Source organism: Anolis carolinensis, chromosome 1, assembly GCF_035594765.1.
Source record: "Anolis carolinensis isolate JA03-04 chromosome 1, rAnoCar3.1.pri, whole genome shotgun sequence".
Taxonomy (NCBI): domain Eukaryota; kingdom Metazoa; phylum Chordata; class Lepidosauria; order Squamata; family Dactyloidae; genus Anolis; species Anolis carolinensis.
Window position 1 is genome coordinate 767645 of NC_085841.1, and position 25022 is coordinate 792666.

Consider the following 25022-nt stretch of genomic DNA (forward strand, 5'->3'; position numbering starts at 1 on the left):
TGTGTATCATCTTGGAGGACACTTTGAGTCCTGAACTGGGAAATGGACTGGAATAATAATAATAATAATAATAATAATAATAATAATAATAATAATAATAATAATAATAATAATAATTTAAAAAAACAATAATAATGGTAGTCATGGTGATAATAGGGATAATAATGATGCAGACAGACAAAAGTCAAGCTTTACTTGGTGCAATTAAAAAGGGAACTCCAGAAGGGTTGACATCTTGAGTGCAATTCCTTTTTGGTGTGCGTGTGTGTGTGTGTGTGTTTCAATGCAGGTAGTGATGTTTCTGAAACAGCAATGCACCCAACTGTTTAGTTTTGTGACATGTGCCATTTTGTGACTGCTGGCCTTTCCTTTTCTGGCCTATTTATTGCCATTTATACATTTTATGGCTGGATTCTGGACTCTTACGGAATTGCCGAGGAATGTTGTGTGATGACAATGCAAGAATGCAAAAAAGAGGGATTTTCACACTTGAAATGGGGTTGTCAAGAAAGTTTTTAATAGTTCTTCAAATTGAGCATTTTCATACTAATTAGAACCCCGGTGGCAAAGTGTGTTAAAGGGCTGAGCTGCTGAACTTGCAGACCAAAAGGTCCCAGGTTCAAATCCAGGGAGCGAATGAGCGCCTGCTGTTAGCTCCAACTTCTGCCAACCTATCAGTTCGAAAACATGCCAATGTGAGTAGATCAATAGGTACCGCTCTGGCGGGAAGGTAACGGCGCTCCATGCAGTCATGCCAGTGGCCACATGGCCTTGGAGGTGTCTATGGACAACGCCGGCTCTTTGGCTTAGAAATGGAGATGGCCACCAACCTCCAGAGTTGGCCACAACTGGACTTAACGTCAGGGGAAACTTTTACCTTATACTAACTATACACAACAAAAGTGAAAAAAAATGTATGTATGTGTCGGCGGGGATGATGGGTAGCAGAGTGAAATCCAAAAATTCACCATCCCGGTCTGCCTCCTTCTCTCCAGACTGTCTCCCGGTGTGGAAAACAGCACTGGACAAACTCACTCCAGCAGATGAGGGTTCAGTTGGTAGTCCAACGGCAAACAACTTTATTTACATGATCTATTTACAGACAGAGTAAATTCAGTCCTTTCTCCTCCATGAGTCCTTTCCGCAAGACTCATGTACACACACAGCCATTGCTCATCTCTGTTCTCCGCTCTACACAGGAAAACTAACTCCCTCGCATTCCACAGGAACTAGATAGTAAGTCCCGGTCAATACACACTTGACCCCATTGGTCCTGTGATACATCAATCATAGCAGACTCTCATTAACTCCATAATTGCTGAATCCAGATTGATTTTAACATTTCACAACACACAATACCCTGACAGTATGTGTGTGGCTGGGGTGTTCATGTACAGAGACAAGCTCCCGTGACTAGCTCTAGCTCCCACTACTTAGGAGACACCAATGGTCCTCCTTCAGTGGCATTGCAGGTTATAGTGAGCGCCATGAACATGTCCACAAACCCTGCCCATGTCCTCCACAACCTCCATCCTGCCCACCACCCAAGGGAAGGCTTTCATGTGGGGACAATTTCATCCTGGATTTTCTGTTTGTCCTCCACCACAGATAGCCCAGTGTTTCTGACTCTCTCAATTGGTGTGGAATTTGCATGACCCCGCCCACTGCCTCTCCCATAACCCTTTCCATTTCTATGGCACACAGCAGACAGAGGAATTGATCAGCAACTGAACATACTGGAGAGGTTTGGGGAGAATTCATGATTCATAGGAGTTGTAGGTCATGGGATGTATAGTTCACCTGCAATCTAAGAGCACTTTGAACACCAACGATGGACCTGGAGCTCACTTAGCACACAGAACTCCCATGGCCAACAAAACAAAATACTGAGGGATTGATAGTTGTAGTTCACCTACATTCAGAGCATGCTATGAACCCAAACAAGGATGGATCTGGACCAAACTTGGCATGCAGACCCGATAGGCCCACATTTGAATACTGGTGGGTTTGGAGGGGAATTGGCCTGGGCATTTTGGAGTTGTAGGTACCGGGATGTATAGTTCACCTGTAATCAAGGAGCAATATGGACCCAAACAAGGATGGATCTGGACCAAACTTGGCATGCAGACCCAATATGCCCACATTTGAACACTGGTAGATTTTGAGTGGAATTGGCCTGGATATTTTGGAGTAAGTACTGGGATGTATAGTTCACCTGCAATCAATGCGTACTTTGAACTCCACCAAAGATGGAGTTGGAGCAAACTTGGCACACAGAGCCCCCATGACCTGCAAAAAATACTGGAAATCTTTGGAGGAAATTCACCATGATTTGGGGGAGTTGTAGTTCACCCACATCCGGAGAGCATTGTGAACCCAAACACCGATTGGTCTGGACCACAATTGACACACAGACCTGATGTGCCGCAATGTGATTACTGGAGAGGTTTGGGGGGAACTGGTCCTTTCTGGGAGTTGTAGTTCACCCACAACCAAGGAAACAGTGACCTCCACCGATGATGGACCTGGGCCAGACTTGGCCCACAGAACCCCCTTGACTCACTCAACCTACTGGAGGGGTTTGAGGGGACTGACTCACCAGAGTGGTAGTTGTAGTTCACCCTACAGCCAGAGAGCACACTAAACCCAACCCGTGATGCATCCAGAGCAAACGTGCCCATCATAACAAACTTTGGGCCCGGGCTGTGGCGCAGGCGGGAGAGCAAGCCAGCTGCAATTAACTGCAATGAATCACTCTGACCAGGAGGTCATGAGTTCGAGGCCCCCTCGGAGCCTATGTTTGTTTGTCTTTGTTCTATGTTAAATAGGCATTGAATGTTTGCCTATATGTATATAATGTGATCTGCCCTGAGTCCCCTTCGGGGTGAGAAAGAAGGGTGGAATATAAATGCTGTAAGTAAATAAATAAAAATAAATAAATAAAGTACTGATGGAGTTTTTCGGGGTTAACCTGGCACGATGTGAGTTGTAGTTCACCCACAAACTTATGCATTTTGTATAGTTTGACTTTTTCAAATAACCTGAGCAACGCTGAGTTCCCAAACTAGTTCTGAATAAAAAAACATAATGCAAAAAATTAACATTTCATCGTGATGGTGTCCCTGTCTTAGAAGGAAGAAGGTAACTGTGGGTAACTGCATCCCGATCATGTTGTAGTATTAATTTTTGCATCTTTATGTTAGGGCGATGTAACATGGAGGCGAAATATTGCCGAATTTTTAAATCAAATGCTTCTTTGCTACCATTCCGTGGAGTGAGGAGGACGGTGGAATCTCTCTGGGCGGATAATAACAGAGCTTTGCCTCCCATTTGGGTGGAATTCCGCCTGGCAAATAATGTCAACAATTGATTTTGAAATCCCTGCCATGCACTTGGCACACGCTGCGGCGATTAGGGCGAATGCGCTGAGCTTCGAAAAAGGCACAACAGCAGCTCTTGCCTCGCTGCGTAGCCTGAAAGCAACAGATTACGCCCCGAGATAAAAGCTCCTGCGCAACCGACAGTGCGGAAAGTGTTGCCGTTGGTGCGGTGGAAAATTACGAATGCAGAAAGGCAGGATGTTGTGCAGGTCTGTCGATTCGAAGCAGGGCTTTTGTACAGCTAATGCTTCTTGCTCACTCAAATCCCAAGACACTGGATAATCATGGATTCTTGTTTGGAACAGGGGTCCTCAACACTTTTTAAGTGGAGGGCCGATTCACAGTCCCCCAGACTGCTGGGCGGCTGGATTATGATGAAATAGTCCAAAATCAGGATTGTTGTTATTGTGTGCCTTCAAGTCGTTTCAGACTCGGGTCAACCCAAAGTCTAAAGTTTAGGACAGAGGCCAGGTCAATGGCCTTAGAGGGCCACATCCGGCCCATGGACCTTAGTTTGGGGACCCCTGATCTAGACGATCTCATAAGACCATAGGTAAGGAAAGAGACCTCCAAAGAACATCTAGATGGTCTCATAAGACCATAGGTAAGGAAAGGGACCCTCAAAGGCCATCTAGATGGTTTCATAAGACCATAGGTAAGGAAAGGGACCCTCAAAGGCCATCTAGATGGTCTCATAGGACCACAGGAAAGGAAAGTGACCTCCAAAAGCCATCTAGATGGTCACATAGGACCACAGGAAAGGAAAGTGACCTCCAAAAGCCATCTAGATGGTCTCATAAGGCCGTAGCTAAGCAAAGAGACCTTCAAAGACCACCTAGACGATCTCATAAGTCCATAGGTAGGGAAAGGGACCCTCAAAGGCCATCTAGACAATCTCATAGGACCACAGGTAAGGAAAGTGACCTCCAAAAGCCATCTAGATGGTCTCATAGGACCACAGGTAAGGAAAGTGACCTCCAAAAGCCATCTAGATAGTCTCATAGGACCACAGGAAAGGAAAGTGACCTCCAAAAGCCATCTAGATGGTCTCATAGGACCACAGGAAAGGAAAGTGACCTCCAAAAGCCATCTAGATGGTCTCATAAGGCCGTATCTAAGCAAAGAGACCTTCAAAGTCCACCTAGACGATCTCATAAGACCTTAGGTAAGGAAAGGGACCCTCAGAGGTCTTCTAGACAGTCTCATAGGACCATAGGTATGGAAAGTGACCTCCAAAAGCCATCTAGGTGGTCTCATAAGGCCGTAGCTAAGCAAAGAGACCTTCAAAGACCACCTAGACGATCTCGTAAGTCCATAGGTAGGGAAAGGGACCCTCAAAGGCCATCTAGACAATCTCATAGGAGCACAGGTAAGGAAAGTGACCTCCAAAAGCCATCTAGATGGTCTCATAAGACCATAGGTAAGCAAAGAGACCTCCAAAGACTAGGTAGACTTAGTTCAACCCTAAGTCTAAAGTTTAGGACAGGGGCCAGGTCAATGACCTTGGAGGGCCGCATCCGGCCCACAGGCCTTAGTTTGGGGACCCCTGGTTTGGAACATTATTTCCTTTCTAGCGACTGTGAACCTCACAATCCGAATCAGGTCCGATTCGTGATGTAGCTAGACCAGTGGTTCCAGCCATGAAAGCCTCCGACAACACAACCATGCAGTGGTGTCTGTCCTCACTTTCTCTTGATGGAAGTGTTGATGCTTCTTCCCTTCCAACACACCGTGCGCCTAGGAGAGAGGTGTCATAGGTTGGGTTTGCCTTGAAGGTGCATCATGGTGACCAAGGCAATCACGGGATAATAAGACAGAGATCCAACCTCTGGGTCTCGGCACCACTCCTGTCGATTTTGTCTTGTTGAGGACTTTCATGACCAGGATCACTGGGATGTTGTGTGGTTGCCGGGTTGCATCTGCAAGCAAAACATTATTATTATTATTATTATTATTATTATCAACACAACGACGTTGTATGGCACAGCAAACAAGATAGATATGCTGGATTTCGTTTTGCAAAACCACAAGTCGAACACTTCCCAAGTGTCTAGGACTGTGTGATGTATTTTCTGATGATGTGTGCAGATCCCAGTAGGGTGGCCTTTTGCAGTTGGCAGATGGTGATTTTGTCAATGTCTATTGTTTCCAAATGCCAGCTGAGATCTTTTGGCACAGCACCCAGTGTGCCCATCACCACCGGGACCACCTGTACTGGTTTCTGCCAGAGTCTTTGAAGTTCAATCTTGAGGTCCTGATAGCGGCTGAGTTTTTCCTGTTGTTTTTCATCTATGCGACTGTCACCTGGGATGGCAACATCAATGATCCAAACCTTGTTCTTTTCCACAACTGTGATGTCTGGTGTGTTGTGTTCCAGAACTTTGTCAGTCTGGATTATTATTATTATTATTATATTATGACACAGCAAACAAGATAGATATGCTGGATTTCGTTTCACAAAATCACAAGTTGAACACTTCCCAAGTGTCTAGGACTGTGATGTATTATTATTATTATTATTATTATTATTATTATTATTATTATTATTATTGTATATACTTGAGTATAAGCCTAGTTTTCAGCCCTTTTTTTAAGACTGAAAAAGCCCCCCTCAGCTTATACTTGGGTGAGCGTCCTGGTTGGCTTATATTTGGGTCAGCTTATACTCAAGAATATATGGTACATTTATTATTTTTCTCTATTATTATTGGTATTATTACATTTGTTATTTTTCTCTATTATTGTTGCTACTATTACATTTATTTTACTCTATTATAATTATTATTATTATTATTAATAATACATGTATTATTTCACTCTGATATTATTATTACATTTATTATTTTACTCTATTTTTACATATATTATTTTCCTGTATTATTTATTATTATTATTATTATTATTATTATTATTATTATTACATGTATTATTTTACTCTATTATTATTAAAAAGATACATAAGCACATTTACATTGAAGATGAGAATAATGATTTAATCAGAGTTGGGCCGTCTTATAACAATAATAATAAAACTTTATTTATACCCCGCCACCATCTCCCCGCGGGGACTCGGGGCGGCTTACATGGGGCAGAGGCCCATTTAAGTCTTATCTTAAATTTGAGCTTTATGTAAATATTAAAAAACGTTTAACCTATTGTTGCCTCAATGAATGTAATTTTATTGGTATCTGTTTTTATTTCTGAAATTTACCACTCTCGGCTTATACTTGAGTCAATGTTTTCCCAGTTTTTTTTGTGGTAAAATTAGATGCCTCAGCTTATATTCGAGTCAATAAGTTTTCCCAGTTTTTTTTGTGGTAAAATTAGGTGCCTCGGCTTATATTCCTGTTGGCTTATACTCCAGTATATACAGCATTATTTATTTATATTCTGCCCTTCTCCCTGAGGGGACTCGGAGCAAATTACAGCATATAAACAGACACAGGCAAATATTCAGTGCCTTGTTACAATGAGACACAAATACACAGGCAAAGGCTTCTCCTTTCATTTCCGGCCAGAACACTGTCCTGTGATTCCGGCCATGAAAGCCTTCGACAACATAATCATACTTTATTTATATTCCTGAGAGGATTCAGAGTGGATTACAGCATGTAAACAGACACAGGAAACATTTGTGACCTACGGTGAGACACAAAGACACAGGCAAAGGCAAAGGCTTCTCCTTTCATTACCGGCCAGAACACTGTCCTGTGATTCCGGCCATGAAAGCCTTCAACAACATAATCATACTTTATTTATATTCCTGAGAGGATTCAGAGTGGATTACAGCATGTAAACAGACACAGGAAACATTTGTGACCTACGGTGAGACACAAAGACACAGGCAAAGGCAAAGGCTTCTCCTTTCATTACCAGCCAGAACACTGTCCTGTGATTTCGGCCATGAAAGCCTTCAACAACATAATCATACTTTATTTATATTCTTGAGAGGATTCAGAGTGGATTACAGCATGTAAACAGACACAGGAAACATTTGTGACCTACAGTAAGACACAAAGACACAGGCACAGGCAAAGGCTTCTCCTTTCATTTCCAGCCAGAACACTGTCATACAGCCCAGAAACCACACAACACCCCAGAGTTGTTTCTGTTTGTGTCTCATGGTGGAAGGGCCAAGATGGGGCAGAGTGGACACTGTGTGTGCCCCCCGACCAACCCCATCCTCCTCCCCCCCCTTGCGCCCGGGTCAGGTGATGGCGCAGGCGTCTGCGGTGCTGCCGGGTGCCTTTGGCTGTGTGTGTTCTAACGCCCTCCTCTCCTTTACCTTTCTCCCACAGACTGATAACCCACCGGCAACTCAGCTTGACAAGGTTCGTGGCCCACCTTTGGGGTTTTGGGGCGGAGGAGGAGGAGGAGGAGGCGGGGGGCGGAGGCGGCTTGTCTCTCTCTCTCTCTCTCTCTCATGGGGCCTTCATGCCGGGCTTGTGTGTGGGGCACGTGGGGGCGCTACGGCAACACATGCAGACACTCACGCACTCATGGGACCCCTCCCTCCCCCTCCCCACATGCGTGTTTCCCGCCGCCATGAGACGTGTACCTGCTCAAGCACACCTCCAGGCACGCAGGCGCAACCATACATGTGCTTTGCTTCTGTATGATGTTGTTTTCCTTTACGAAACCGATTCGGGGAGCTGATTATTTACGTGGGGTGCATGGCCTTTTCTCCGGGGGAGCTTCTCATTCTCTCTCCTCCTTTGACTTCCGCTCCCCATGCCTTTCTCCCCTTTCTCCCTACTTTTCTTTCTTTTCTCCTCTTTGGAAAACTGGACTCTCCAGAGCCATTTGGAGTCAATTTTCTCTTTAGTGGTAAATACCCACTAGTATTCATGCAAGGCAATTAGGTTTCTCAATTGTTAGACTGACATCGCTGGTTTTCTCTCTGAACTGTTAGGAGCAAAGATACACCAATGCACAAAATATAGAGCAGATCTTCAGAAGTGTTATTTCAGTTTCCCAGAGGAAAACATCTATTCTCCCATGAAATACATTGCTTTTAAATCATGCTCTCAAGAAACCAAAAAATAAGTTCCGTATATACTTGAGTATAAGCTGAGTTTTTCAGCCCTTTTTAAGTTTTGTACTCGGGAGAGGGTCCTGGCTGGCTTATATTCTAGAATTGGACAGTCTTATCTTATTAAAGTCTTACTAGCTTAAATTACAATTTTATGTAAATATTCAAAATCATTTAACCTACTGGTGCCTCGATTAATGTAATTTTATTGGTATCTATTTTAATTTTTTAAAAATTTACCCGTAGCTGCTGCATTTCCCGCCCTCGTCTTATACTTGAGTCAGTAAATTTTCCCAGTTTTTGTGGTAAAATTAGGTGCCTTGGCTTTTATTTGTGTTGGCTTATACTCAAGTATATACAGTAGTCTTAGTTAAAAGTTGAATTAATTAAAAACGTCATGTATTCCGCATACAGGTAGATGGCTTATTGGTTTCATGTTAACGAACACTCATCAGTCTAATACATTACTGAATATTGACATAATATAAACTGATGACTCACTGCAGAATGCTGTATTATTCTTCATCTCTAACTGACATCAACCAACTTCCAACTGACTTAATAATACACAATAATACACGTTATTTATATTCCGCCCTTCTCCCCAAAGGGATTCAGAGAGAAATACAATATATATAAAACAGACAAAGGCAAACATTCAATGCCTTATTTACAGTTACATACAATGAGACACAAAGACACAGACAAAGGCAAATGCTTCTCCTTTCATTTCCGGCTTTGGAGGCTCTGGGGAGGTGCTTTTTTCCATTTCCAAGCCGAGGAGCCTACGTTGTCCGTAAACACCTGGTCATATGGCCAGCATGACTGCTTAGAGCATCTTTTTGCCTTTCCCGCTGAAGCAGTATCTATTGATCTACTCACATTTGCATGTTTTCGAACTGCTAGGTTGGCAAGAGCTAGGGCTAATAGCAGGAGCTCACCCCATCCCATGGATTCAAACTGCCAACCTTCAGGTCAACTGTTCAGCATCACAGGGGTTTAACTCACTGCACCACCACAATCTCAATTATATTCATAACAAATAAGTAGTATAGGAGTCTTGTAGAAGGTTGATATTTCCAACACTCCTGTCTCCCCCATTTCTTTTTCTGCTTTCTTTTTCTCATTCTGTCTCTCCATCTCCATCTCTCTCTTTGCTCTTCAAAGACATCCCATCTCACCTCCTCTTTTCTCCCAAGCGCTGTATTTCAAATAGTACAGATGCCCAGACACAATGGTATTGGCCCCTCTGATGACACACCACGACTGGTGTATAGATGCCAGAGGAAAATCAAATTGGGAAGGATGGGAGGGCAGAGGGAGACACAGCCAATGGACCACCTTTAGCACAGTCCTTCTTATTGCAGCTTTTCTGGATAAATGTAGGCATGTTAAGCAGGGAGTGCTTGAAGCAGAGGTTGGGTGGCCTTTATCCAGGATTGCTTTAAGCCAGGGGTCCTCAAACTTTTTAAGTGGCGGGCCGATTCACAGTCCCTCGGATTGTTGAGGGGCCAGACTATGATGAAATAGTCCAAAATTAGGATTGTTGTTGTTGTGTGCCTTCAAGCCGTTTCAGACTTAGATCAACAACCCTTGGAGGGCCGCATCCGGCCCATGGGCCTCAGTTTGGGGACCCCTGATCTAGACGATCTCATTACACCATAGGTAAGCAAAGAGACCTCAAAAGACCATCTGGATGGTCTCATAAGACCATCGGTAAGGAAAGTGACCCTCAAAGGCCATCTAGATGATCTCATAAGGCCATCAGAAGACCATAGATAAGGAAAGGGGCCCCCAAAGACCATCTAGATGATCTCATCAGGCCATCAGAAGACCATAGATAAGGAAAGGGACCCTCAAAGACCATCTAGATGATCTCCTCAGGCCATCGGAAGACCATAGATAAGGAAAGGGACCCTCAAAGGCCATTTAGATGGTTTCATAAGACTATAGGTAAGGAAAGGGCCCCCCAAAGGCCATCTAGACAATCTCAGAAAACCATAGGTAAGGAAAGTGACCTCCAAAAGCCGTCCAGATAGTCTCATAAGGTTGTAGCTAAGCAAAGAGACCTTCAAAACCATCTAGATGATTTCATAAGACCATAGGTAAGCAAAGAGACCTCCAAAGACCAGATAGACTTAGGTCAACTCTAGGTCTGAAGTTTAGGACAGGGGCCAGGTCAATGACCTTGGAGGGCCGCATCTGGCCCACGGGCTTTAGTTGGGGACCCCTGCTTCAAGCTGTAGATTCCTGTCTGTCGGAAAGGCATTGAAAGTTTGCCTCCAGGTGTATTTATATCTGTGGACTGCCCACCTCCCAAATAAAGGATGTCCCCAGGCAGCAACAGCTAGGTTCTGCAGCTGCAAGGCTACTCAGTTGCTAATCAAGCTGGCTAATTAACAACATTCATACTTGCTTCAAACAGACAAAGAGTTTTTTCATGCACCCTGGACATTATTCCGCAGATATACTTGCCTCATTTCCAACAGACCTTTGAACTAACCTCTGAGGATGCCAGTAGCCACATATGCAAATGAAATGTCAGGAGAGAATGCTACTGGGACATGGCCATACAGCCAGAAAAAACTCGTAGCAACCCTATTGTAAAAATCCTATAAATACATATGTTAAAATGTGTTTCTATAAAAGATACATAGGTATTAAAATGTATTACTATAAAATATATATTAAAATACACATAATAATAATAATAACAATAATAATAATAATAATAATAATAGTATTGAGTTTATATTCCGCCCTTCTCCCTGTGGGGACTCAGAGTGGATTACAATATATAGATACAGGCAAACATTCAGTGCCTTGTTGCAATGAGACATACATACACAAACAAAGGCAAAGGCTTCTCCTTTCATTTCCGGCTCTGAAAGCAGTGCTCATCTCTGGCTCTGGGGGAGATACTCTTTTCCATTTCCAAGTCGAGGAGCCTGCGTAGTTACCTCCTGGTCACGTGACCAGCATGGATGCATAGGTGCCTTATTACCTTCCTGCTGAAGCAGTACCTACTGATCTACTCGCATTTATATGTTTTTGAACTGCTAGGTTGGCAGGAGCTAGGACTAACAGCGGGAGTTCACCCCGACCCATAGTTTCGAACTGCCAACCTTCCAATCAGCAGTTCAGCAGTACAAGGGTTTAACTCATTGCACTAGTGTGCAAGACATGGGTTTACAGCTCATGCTTAAAACTGGCTGAAATGCCAAGGTGTTGCCATTAAAAAGTTATTAAACTACATGTAGAATGTAGAAGCGATCTACAGTGAAATCTATGGAAAAGTCTCAAGATAAAATCAGTGCAGCTCAAGCTCTGTCAGCTGCTGAAGCTAAAACAGGTCCCGGGGAGACAGAATTAAGGGGATGTCCCTCATTTGAAGAAATAAATCAGTGGTTTCCAATTGTCCTCCAAGTGTTTGGAACCAACTCTCATAAATAAGCCTGTGGTCAAGAGTTCTGGGAGTTGGAGTCCTGGCACCAGGACTTGCAGGAGATCCTGATGTCGTGCGGAAAGCGGAGCCGGCTGGTTTTCTGATACCACAGAAACTCCATCACAGTGGATTCAAATGTCAGAGGAAAAGATTCCTCCTAGAAATGCAAAATGACACATTTGTCACACAGTCACTGAAACACCGCCTTAATGGAAGGGTTGCCATCGCCCAGCTCTTCCATGTTGATTCCAAAAGTCATGGAGTTGTTGCCTGAATGAAAAGATCAGGCCGAGGACTGTTCTAGGGAGCCAGGAGCAGGGATTTAGCACAGGCAATAAGGGTGAGAGGATGGGGGCCACACAGGGTGCGGAAGGGTATTATTATTATTTGCTTATATTTTTCCATAGATAGTTAAGGTTCATTGGTATTATGTTATTGGGGCTTTTGGGGATATCTACCTCCAGGTATTTGATCTTCTTTTCTCCCGATTTCACTCCCATAATATTTTGAACCTTCTTGAGTTCTTCCCATGTTAGGTTCTTATATGGTAACTGATTTTCCTGAAATGAATTGTGTGAGTTAAAAAAAAAATCTAAAGTATTCATTCTAATATTGGACTTTGTGAAGCGTTCGACTCGCTAGATCATAAATATATGAACAGACTCCATGTGAAAAAGTAATATGGGGGTAAAAGTGTGCAAGGTAACAAAAAAACTATATAGTGGAAATAAGGCAACCATCACCATAAACGGGGTACACTCGAGACAAAGTAACATCAAGAGTAGAACCAATCAGGGATGCCCCCTCTCCCCAGCCCTGTTTGCATTGGCCATTGAGTCATTAGCAAATTTAATAAGGAGCGACTCCATTATTAAAGGCTACAAGGTGGGCAAGGAAGAAATTACGATCAACCTTTATGCGGATGACATTACGATAATCTTAGGGAAAGCGGAGGAGTCCTTAAAATCAACAGTTAAAATCATTAAGGACTTTGCTTTCTCTCTTGAGCAACCCCCAGAGTGGCTAAGCCACACGATTTTTAAAATCAGGTCAGAAGTGACTTGAGAACATGCTGCAAGTTGAATCTGGTGTGAGAGAATTGGCCATCTCCAGAGACGTTGCCCAGGGGACTCCGGATGTGTTACCATTCTGCTGGGAGGCTTCTCTCATGTCCCCGCAACAGTAAACACCATAGGGTAATTCCTAGCTCTGGTAGATGAACCATTCTTCTTCGCCTCCTTGTAGTCTTCTCAGTATAGGGCAGCAGTTGTTTACTGAAGCACCGTACTTATGTGTGTATGGCCCCCAGGCCAGGAAAATGAGGGAGGGATATTTAGTTGCCCACTGGGCTCGACTGGCACACCATTCTGGAAATAAAACACTCCTATTAATTCCAGTTTGTATTTGGGGTGAGTTGCTGCTTTCAGAGATGCTCCTCACTGGTGGACCAGACCATGCCTAGGAGATCCTTTGGCGATGGCAAGCCATGGTCAACAACCATGGCTCTTGACTGCATAAGGAGAGGGCAGTGATCCAAACTCCACTGCCTTGCCAGAGACAGAATACAGGTCTAGATGGAGTCATCATGGTTGGACCAAGTGTAAGACCTTCAGATGTTGGTGGACTGCACCCCCCCCCCCCCCCCATCCGCCCTAAGGTAGCCTAGTGTGTGATGAGATGTGCTGGGTTTTATATTTGACCACACTTGGAGGATTGCAGGCTTCTTATAGGTTTGCAGGCTCTCCAAAAGAGTGAAGCCTTTAAGGCAGCCATGAGCTGTTAGGAATTGTGGGAGTTGAAGTCCAAAACACCTGGAGGGCCCAAGCCTGAAGTAGATGCACCCTTGAAGAGCTTGGAGAGGATTTCCTAGGACCAAAGGGTTGGAAGGGAACCCAGAAACCATCCAAACCAAGCCTTTCTGCCAGCAGGCAAAGTCACTACTGTAATTGCCATGAGGAGCAGTCATCAAACCTCTGCATATTTTAGTTCTACATATTTTCATGTTCATTTTGTTGGCTAGTAGGCTTATTAACAAAAGACCCTCCCCATAAATGCACAGCAGAGTAACTTAGTAGCAGCGGCATGACCCAGCACCAGTAGCCAAAAGTGGTAAAAAGAACAAAAACACAAATCAATGTTATCTCTTCCTTTGGAGGCTTTTCTTTGTAGCAAAATAATACGGTTGCATTATTTACAAGAACAAGGATTCCACAACACAAATAAAGTTCTTTATACTTCCTTCTTTGCTTCCACGCTGGGCTTCTTTCTCATGCAGATAAACAGCTTCGCTCTCACAGAGTCTCCTCTCACAACGAATTTACACATGAGCTTCACACAGTAGCTTTACACACAGCAGCCTTCACACTGGAGTGTCACACAGTAGCTTTACACACAGCAGCCTTCACACTGGAATTTCACACAGTAGCTTTACACACAGCAGCCTTCACACTGGAGCTTCACACGGGAGCTTTACGCACAGCAGCCTTCTCACTGGAGCTTCACACAGTAGCTTTACACACTGGAGCTTCACACTGGAGCTTTACACACAGCAGCCTTCTCACTGGAGCTTCACACAGTAGCTTTACACACAGCAGCCTTCTCACAGGAGCTTCACACAGTAGCTTTACATATGAGGCCTTCGCTCTGGAGCTTCTTACATGAGACCTTCAACCTGGGGCTTCTCTCACCGAAGCTTCTTGTACTGAGGCCTTACACTGAGGCACTCTCACACTGAAGCCTACCTCACACTGAGGCCTACTAAGCTACAGGCACACCTGTATATATTGTACTATGGCTTTTACTCAGTCATTGCATCCATTTAACCCTTTCGGTGCTTAACTCACATTTTTGTAATTAAAAATACCTAGTTAATTTTAATATTTATGTCACACTTTGCATTTGTTTTTTATTGATTATGCGTTGCTTTGAGTCCCAGTATCAGAGGGAAAGTGGGATAGAAATGCAAAAGCAGCAGCAACAACAACAACAACCACCTATGTCTTGGAACTGCTTGAAACCACGTTGTCTCATCACAGTTGCCTTGATGTGGGATCCGCTTTTCAACTCTTGTCTTTGTCGAACCAGTGAATGTTCTGTATCTGAAAATACAGTTCCAAACTTTGCTGCATCACTCTTGAGGAGGAGGAGGCCCTTTTTGCGTAGGCTTTGTCATTCCTCAATGTGTTCGAATAGGATGGACAGATTGATCTGTTAAAAGCTGGCTAATTGATTTTAAAAACATGCAAACAGACACACGGAGGGAAATCTGTCAGTGGTTGGCAGGCGAGCTTCCTATAAATCATTTGAACTTGGCAGAGTTTCTGCAGATGCCTGAGGGAGGCATGGATGGGCTGGTTGCTGCAATAAGAAACGGGGGGAAATGTGTTTGACCTTGGCAGGTTCTGGGGTTTGGCTCCTGAAAGTGCAAACGGCCATAGGGTAAGGGGGTAGAGTGTCCCCCCAGGGCCAGAGCTCCCATTGGGTCATCATGTGCATGCAGGCACTGTGGTGGCGCAATGTGTTAAACCCTTGTTGTGAGGGACTATGAACGTCCAAGGCTTCTTCAGGCGGGGGGAATCTTTTTATCCCACCACTGCCACCAATTTGTGAAGGACTAATAACGACTGCCACCAATTTGTAAAGATGCAACCACCAAAGATTCAGGGAGATGTTTACTTTTTTCCCCTTTCTTCTTTTTCACTTTAGATGGTAGCGTAACTTGGTTTAGAATATATGCGACAGGCTTGGATGTTGAAAGAACTATGACAAGTTTATTTAGGCACAAGCTTGGTGGTTACAAAAGATGTTTCACTTAGAGGTAATCTTATTAACAGTTACAATACTAGAAGGAGATGAATCAAACTCTCTAAAGTATCACTTCTTTTACTTAAAGTAGTTAAAACATATTCCTCTGCTCCTTTTAAACTGTTACTTCAATGGATCTCTGATTCCAGCTGGGATTGATTCCCAAAGTCTGAAACTTGGACTATCCAGTGACTTCAAACCACAGTCACCCCAAAAATATACTATCACAGATTCTCTGTGCCTTTCCAGGACACAGATTACATTAAATAAGTCACCAAACTTATTTAAAACTGACTCAAAATGAACAATTGAGTCTCCTTGATCCCATCAACCTAGAATCAATCTTCCCTGTGCCTCACCAGAGCACAGACTGAGATTTGAACTTCCCTGGTTTCCCTAAACCTGGAACCAGTCTATTCCCTGTGACTCTCCCGATCACAGACTGAACTCTCTTCAAAACATTCCCTCCTTTTTCATCCAGTTAGCTCTGCCCCTTTCTTGCTAGCTTCGAAATAGTTACATTTCTACAGAAGCAGCTACGTTTCTATGGCAACCAGCCTCAGAATGCTAAGGTGGCTACTCCCTTCATGTAATAACTGTAATACTTACCCTTTTAAAACACAAACACACAAACATAACATCTGTAAACCAAAATTCATACTTCATTACACTTGTGAACTGCAGACCTGAAGGTTGGGTTGCTGACCTGAAGGTTGCTGGTTGGAATCCGCGAGATGGGTGAGCTCCCATCTGTCAGCTCTAGCTTGTGGGAACATGAGAGAAGCCTCCCAGTAATACAACTGGGCAATGTCCCCTGGGCAACGTGTTTGTAGATGGCCAATTCTCTCACACCAGAAGCGACTTGCAGTATTGTTGTGCGTTTTCCAGGCTGTATGGCCGTGTTCCAGAAGTATGTTCCAGAAATACTTCTGAAACATGGCGATACAGCCCGGATAAACACACCTCAAAAAGACTAAGTTGAAACCGGTTGTGTGTGTGTGTTCTACATGCTCTACAGTTTCAACTGATTAACTTAATGAGTGAAAACTTACGTATAGAGCAAACATTGTTCAGTTATTTATTCATTTTGATGTATGGAACATTAACATCACATTGTAAATTCTGTACTGATTGTACTTCATTCAATATAAGTTTATATTTTATATCTGTTTATTGACCATTTACTAGTGCATATCATTGTACTTGTGGGTATATATTAGTTTGGTGCATACAGCCCATAAAATACACAACAACCCTGTGATTCTGGTCATGAAAGCCTTCAACAACAACTTGTTCTCAAGTCACTTCTGACATAATTTTTTTAATGTGCTGCCAGCGACGAGTTGCCTGGGATCTATGTACAGAACACGCTTCTCCATGTGCAGGACACTCTTCTGGGAGTCACAGAATGGAGGATTCCTACACAGTGCAAAGGTCATGAATTAACCTGAGGCCAAAGTGAGGTGCAACTATGTTGGAAAAAAACAGTTCCAACATAGGAAATCTAGATGCATTTAAGTTGAAAACACCAAAAGTTTGCAGCAAGACTTGGACGATTTCTGCTGATAAGGTCTATCGCAAGCAGTGACATGTTCAGAGGAGAGGTGTGTGCTTGTGGAAGGGGAGGGTTGTTGTGTTTGCGGCTCTGCGTGGTTTTACACACATGTGTCCATGGATTCTACATCCACAGAGTCCACCATCTGTGCCTTGAAAACACAGTCAGAACTCCACGTTCTCTGCAGTTTGGGGCTCAGGACCTCCAGAATAGAAGAAAAACTGCAAATTTCTCAGGTTGGGGCAACCAATATGATCTTGTCATCTAACATATCTGAGAATTTAGACCAGTCTGCCTTTCTGAAGTTCAATCTTTGTTTAATTCAAACTTCCTTGGGGCTTATAGTTGGGAACAATTGGAACACTGTCGGCTGATGCTGTGTGTTGGTGTTGGTGGTCCCACTGATGTAGTGCCTTGTTACACAATGCTGTCACTCACAAATAGGAACTCGTGGTTATCTCCTCGGTGCCATCTCTCGCTGTTGTAGGATGGTAGGAGTGTACTACCATGAGAAAGCAATCGTTTATGCAGTTCAGCCCAGGAGAGGACAGCCTCTCCCTTTTTATCATTAGATAATCCAGCTCAGGCTCCAGATTATATTATTAATAATCGATCTCACACCTTATTAGGTCCCTATCTTTTATGCACTTTATTTGGTATTGCTGTCTTAGTCTCCCCTCCCATGAAGACGATAGAAATTGTGCTTGGTGGTTGATTGATATTATAAGCTACTTTTTTAATATTTTGTTTTATATTGTACTAGCTATGCCCGGTCACGCGTTGCTGTGGCGAAGTATGGGAAAGTATTGAGGAATTGGTGATAGTTAAGGTAAAGGTAAAGGTTTTCCCCTGACGTTAAGTCCAGTCATGTCTGACTCTGGGGGTTGGTGCTCATCTCCATTTCTAAGCCGAAGAGCCGGCGTTGTCCGTAGACTCCTCCAAGGTCATGTGGTATGACTGCATGGAGCGGCGATATCTTCCCGCCGGAGCAGTACCTATTGATGCACTCACATTTGCATGTTTTTGAACTTCTGGGTTGGCAGAATCTGGGGATAACAGTGGGGGCTCTCTCTGCTCCCCCAATTCAAACCTGCGGCCTTTCTGGATTATCCAACGCAGTCTGCCTTTTCATAATCAATGTTTTTGTAGTCAGTGTTTTAAATTCATTGTGATATTTTAGTGGTAAATTTGTAAATACAGTACAGTAGAGTCTCACTTATCCAACAAACGGGCTGGTAGAATGTTGCATAAGCGAATATGTTGGATAATAAGGAGGCATTAAGGAAACGCCTATTAAACATCAAATTCGGTTATGATTTTACAAATGAAGCACCAAAACATCATGTTAGACAACAAATTTGGCAGTAAAAGTAGTTCAATACGCAGTAATGCTATGTAGTAATTACTGTATTTATGAATTTAGCACCAAAATATCACGATATATTGAAAACATTGACTCCAAAAATGCATTGGATAATCCAGAACATTGGATAAGCGAGTGTTGGATAAGTGAGACTCTACTGTAATTACTACATAGCATTACTGCGCATGGAACTACTTTTTCTGTCAAATTTGTTGTATAATATGATGTTTTTGTGCTTAATTTGTATAACGATTACCTAATTTGATGTTTAATCGGCTTTTCCTGAATCCCTTCTTATTATCCAACATATTCACTTATCCTGCCGGCCTGTTTATGTTGGATAAGTGAGACTCTCCTGTATATTGATAATCTTATATTATCTGCTTAGAACTGGATTATATGAGGCCCCTTCTTCACAGCTGTATAAAATGCACATTGAAGTGGATTATATGGTAGTGTGGAGTCAAGATAATCCAGTTCAAAGCAGATAATATAAGATTATAAATGGGCTATATAGCTGTGTGGAAGGGCCTTGAGTCTACACTGCCATATAATCCAGTGCAAATTAGATAATCTGTGGAAGAGGCCTAAGTGAGGCCTAAGTCTGCCTATCCCCTAACTGAACCCTGGCTGTCCCTTGGCTGAATTGGTTGCTAGGAGACGAAGTGGGCAGAGATTAGCCCCCTAAACTGGCAGCAACTGGATAAAAACAATTATTCCTTTCCCTCTAATTCGGACTTTATTTTTCTTTTCTTTTTGTTGTATCAACCTAGAGGCATGGATGATAGGTTGTGTTGTCAAATTTGGTTGGCAGGCCTGTAGGTTTGTTCTTTTGTGAGTTGCCATGATGCCATCACTCATTTATATATATACTAGCTGTGCCCGGCCACGCGTTGCTGTGGCAAAGTGGTGGTGGTATTGGTTAAAAATTGTTGTGTAATTTTTATTTGACATTATTTGTATTTTTTTAATTTATTGTATTGTAAGTTATCTTTTTATTTATTATATTTTATTATTTTCTTGTATTATTTTTAGTTATTTTCTGTTATTATAGTATTTTATTGTATTAATTTTTTAGAGTTTTAAATTATTTTTTAGTGTTTTTTATTTTTTTTTATTGGGTTGCTAGGAGACCAAGTTGGAGGAACTTAGCCTTCTAACTGGCAGCAATTGGATAAAAGCAATTATTTCTCTCTCTCTAATTAGGACTTTATTTTTCTTTTCTTTTTGTTGTATCAACCTAGAGGCATGGATGATGGGTTGTGTTGTCAAATTTCGAGGGGGGGGCTGTAGTTTTGTTGTTTTGTGGGTCGCCGTGATGCCATCACTCTTTTATATATATAGATAAGAAGATTGTTGTGAATTGTGAATTATGTTTTTGTCTACTCTATTTTAATTGTGTTGTTGGGCTTGGCCCCATGTAAGCCACCCCGAGTCCCCGCGGGGAGATGGTGGCGGGATACAAAAATAATATTATTATTATCCTCTTGAGCATAGCCCCATACGTGTTTATGGCTGTTAAAGTCATCAATTACTTCTGCTCTCTGGTGCCTATCAAACTTCTCAGGAGAGGAGAAAAAGAACTCTTCATTTGGGGGCTTGTACATAGAGGTAACTGTGGTGTTACTAAGCTCTACTGTTACAACCTCTATACTGTTTTCTTCCATATTACGGGCACTGCTGACTTGGAGGCCTGGTTTTACAAAGACGGCGCTTCCATACTGCACATGTGGTCTTTCCGCCACTACGATCATTCTTGGAACTTTTGGTCATTGAAGTCCAGAACACCTGGAGGGTCAAGGTTTGCCCATGCCTGCTATGCGTAGGAGAAGGTGAGGCTTATGCTGCAGGGACGGAAGGAGGCAGGCTTGGCTTTGAGCTCTTTAAGCAGACTCCCTGGGACTCTTAGTTCTTTGCAGGTCTTTAAACAGACTAGGTGGGCCTCTTTTCAGGAATTGTGCATGGCAGAATGAGGCTGGACTAGATGTTCTTCGGTGTGCCCCTGATGGCCCTTTCAATGGTGTCTAGTCAAAATGGAAGGTATGGAGCAGTACCAGGAGCTGGGCATGTTTAGCTTGGAGAAGAAAGAAGGGTGCCAGAAAAAAAGGAGCCTTCAGTGAGTGGGGACCTGGCCCAGGTAAACTAGACATCCCAAGGACCCAGGGCTGGTTTTCTCATGCAACATCTATGCTTGTGAGAGTTTGTGACCTTGCAAGGCTTCCTTTTGTGCAGGGTCTCTTTGCAAGTGTTTTGCTTCTTGCAAAGCCAGCGGCACGTAGCCATGCGGAAGGGAGGCAAGCGGGGCGGGATGCCAACGCCTGGGCAGCAGGAGGGCAACGTCTTCCTCCTCCTTTCCTCTTCCTTGCTCTCCTTCCTTCCTTCCTTCTTTCCTTCCTTCCTTCCTTCCATGCTCCTGGCTGCTGTGTCTCCCTAGCAACAGGTCCCCTCTTGCTGGGTCTGCCGGGCTATTTATAGCGCTGCTCGTCAGCCTTTGGCCACTGGCATCGGAGGAGGAGGTGCCGACGAGCCAGCCAGCCAGCCGAGGCGGGCGATGGTGCGCCAGAGGCAGGTGAACGGGGACACACCTGGATGAGGACAGTCGGGCGGACAGGTAGAGGCACCTTGCAATGGAGTCTCGCAATGCAGGTGTGCAAAGGGCATGATGTGGGCACACTGACCCTCGTGTCCTGGATTGGCATGCAAGCCAAACATTTGCAGGAGGGATGCTCAGCAAGGACATTGATCATGTAAATATTACAAAGCATGTTGTAGTGCAGGCATGGGCCAACTTCGGCCCTCCCTCCAGGTGTTTTGGACTCCAACTCCCACAATTCCTAACAGCCGGTAGGCTGTTAGGAATTGTGGGAGTTGGAGTCCAAAACACCTGGAGGGAGGGCCGAAGTTGGCCCATGCCTGGTGTAGAATAAACCAAGGTCAACATTAAAACCATTCCGTTTTTCTAACTCGTGTTCCTTTCCTCATATTTCGAATCATATTTGAAAGTAAGCAAAGTAAGGCTCGAAATTAAGTATTTGAAAAGATGGAAGTGGGAGAATTACTCCTAAAGGGAAGCTGTCTTTCCAGAGTAGAATTTGGGACCTACAGTAGAATCTCACTTATCCAACCTTCTCTCATCCAACGTTCTGTATTTTCCAACACAGTCGGCCTTTTAGTAGTCAATGTTTTTGTAGTCAATGCTTACAATACATTGCGATGTTTTGGTGCTAAATTCGTAAATACAGTAATTACAGTAGAGTCTCACTTATCCAAGCTAAACGGGCCGGCAGAAGCTTGGATAAGCGAATATCTTGGATAATAAGGAGGGATTAAGGAAAAGCCTATTAAACATCAAATTAGGTTCTGATTTTACAAATTAAGCACCAAAACATCATGTTTTACAACAAATTTGACAGAAAAAGTAGTTCATTACGCAGTAATGTTATGTTGTAATTACTGTATTTACGAATTTAGCACCAAAATATCACGATATATTGAAAACATTGACTACAAAAATGGCTTGGATAATCCAGAAGCTTGGATAAGCGAAGCTTGGATAAGTGAGACTCTACTGTACTACATACTGCTTTTTCTGTTGATTTGTTTTAAAACGTGATGTTTTGGTGCTTAATTTGTAAAATCATAACGTAATTTGACATTCAATGGGCTTTTCCTTGATCTCTCCTTATTATCCAACATTTTTGATTATCCAATATTCTGCCGGTCCATTTATGTTGGATAAGTGAGACTCTACTGTATTTCATGATGCCTGCAAAGGGCTTTCTTGCTACTTGACCCTGTTTGGGAAAACTTTGTGCACTGTGTTGTCGAAGGCATTCATGGCCGGAATCACTACGTTGCTGTAAGTTTTTCAGGTTATATGACCATGTTCCAGCAGCATTCTCTCCTGAAAGTTTTTCCTGTGTCTGTGGCTAATGGCATCTGTTGAAATTGAGGAAAATGGAGTGTATGCCTCTAGGCAACAAAGGCCAGCCTATACTTCTTCACTTAACAAAAGTTTCCGCAATGAATGAATATTTCCAGTTTTTCTTCCAACCGAGCAAAACTTGAGCATGTTCCAACTTCTTGATTGTGGATTGGGGTTTGGCACCACTTCCCCTGCCGTGGCTCGATTCTGTGTGGTCCCAAGAGTCAAAGTTTGGGGATGATGAGGATGATGTTTATTTACTCACAAAGGCGTTAACAACCTTTGGCAGAGGAGGAGGCTGAAGACCTTGCAAAGCTGCAACTCCAAGGGTTGCATAGCATCGAGCCATCACATTCATTTCACAATGTAGATCAAGCATGGGCAAACCTCCAAGGTGTTTTGGACTGCAACTCCCACCATTCCTAACAGCCTCAGGCCCTTTCCTTTCCCCCTCAGCCTCAGGAATCAGATAGATAACAAAATCAAAAGCAGAAGATGGAAAAGCTCCACGATCTCTGCCAAAAGACCAGGAGCAGATTGAGGTTCAAACTAGATACATACTATTAAAACTAATTGACTGGGGCTAGAACAGCCATGAGTCAACTTGGGTCATCCCTCCAGCGGTTTTGGACTCCAACTCCCACCATTCCTAAGAGCCTCAGGCCCCTTCCTTTCCCCCCTCAGCCGCTTAAGGGGGGAAAGGAAAGGGCCTGAGGCTGTTAGGAATGGTGGGAGTTGGAGTACAAAACACCTGGATAGTCCAGGTTTGCCCATACCTGGTGCAGATTTCTTCCACCACTATATTCTGCCCTGAGTATTGCAGACCTTTATGGGTTGTTTTTTTTTTTGGGGTGGGGGGGGGGGGGGTGGAAGGGGAAAGTCCCAGATTCCGCACGAAATAAATTCCTGCTGAAATACGGGAAACAGATTTTCCTTCCCAATGTTTGGCGTGACGCTAAATGCTTAGCATACTTGTTAGACGTGTGCTGACTAATCACGATTGAGCTGTAGGCACTGTAGCCAAAGAGAAGCGCATCCCATGCGTGTGCATGCTCGATTTCAGATCTATTATTACATTAAAATTTAAATACCTTACATTCCAGTTGAAGCGGGAACGACCAGCCCAAGGGCCTTTGTTTTGGGGACCCCTGGTCAATGCATTGGCTTTGGGAGATGGCTTGTTGTATTTGTTGTTGTTGTTGATGTTGTTGTTATTTATGACCTGACATTAGGACTCATGGGGCTTCAGAAAATGTAACGGAGGTATTAATTATGGCATTCATCATGTGCAAAAATTGGCAATGATTTTATCTGGTTTGGATCTGTTTTGTTTTGTTTCAGTTTCTGGCTGTCTTGTTATTTTATGTTGAAGACAAAATAATCTTAAACTCTCTCTCTGCGTATTTAGATAGATAAATAGATAGATATGGTTTACATTATTGTTTTGTGCACACACACACAGATGTATAGGTTTTCCCCAGACCTTCAGTCGTGTCCGACTGGGGGTTGGTTCTCATCTCCATTTCTAAACTGAAGAGCTGGCGTTGTCCATAGACACCTCCAAGGTCATGTGGCTGCAGGCATTGATCTCACATTTGTATGCTTTCGAACTGCTAGGTTGGCAGAAGCTGGGGCTAATAGCGGGAGCTCACCCCGCTCCTTGGATTCGAACCGCTGACCTTTCGGTCAGCAAGTTAAGCAACTCAGCGGTTTAACCGACTGTACCACTGGGGGCTCTCCAGACATATATATCTAGTTTAAATTATTGTTTTGAATATATATATATAAATCTATATGTCTATATGTGTATGAATATATCTATCTATCTCCGGTTTAAATTATTGTTTTGAACACACACATTTCCCTTGACGTTAAGTCCAGTCGTGACCGACTCTGGGGGTTGGTGGTCATCTCCATTTCTAAGCCGAACAGCTGCCGTTGTCCGTAGACACCTCCAAGGTCATGTGGCCATAGGCATGACTGCATGGAGCGCTGTTACCTTCCTGCCAGAGCAGTACCTATTGATCTACTCACATTTGCATGTTTTCGAATTGCAAAGCTGTGCTAACAGCGGGAGCTCATCCCACTCCCTAGATTTGAACCGCCGACCTTTCGGTCAGCAAGTTCAGCAACTCAGCAGTTTAACCCGCTGCGCCACTGGGGATTCTACACGCATATAGATTTTGTTTAAATTATTGTTTTGTGTGTGTGTGTGTGTGTGTGTGTATATATATATATATATATAGGGTTTAAATTACTGTTTTGAACACACACATAGATAGATATATATCGGGTTTATATTCAAAGCATTTTAATATATGTCGGATATCATGTAGTAAGTACGAATTTAACAAATTTGATCCGAATTACGACAACTAAATAAAAATTTGCACAGCCCTAATAAATATCAAACTCTTTGTATGAATGTATAGATAGATGATCGTCTTTATCATCTAAATAAGCACAGGATGTTTGTTCATTAAACTTGAGGCTTAGAATCTGCTGTTATCACAGAAGA

General features: G+C 43.2%; 1 protein-coding gene across 4 annotated transcripts in view; it reads left to right on the forward strand.

Annotated features, from left to right (window-relative positions):
* Positions 1-25022, forward strand: part of dnmt3a (DNA methyltransferase 3 alpha) — a 200699-nt gene that overhangs the window by 138625 nt on the left and 37052 nt on the right. For 2 of the 4 annotated variants that reach the window (XM_062968931.1, XM_062968934.1), the window contains exon 7: positions 7679-7711. The exons of the other annotated variants lie outside the window; for them this stretch is intronic. In XM_062968931.1, coding sequence (XP_062825001.1) covers positions 7679-7711 — 33 coding nt within the window. The remainder of the gene's footprint in view (positions 1-7678; positions 7712-25022) is intronic. 4 annotated transcript variants of the gene reach the window in all.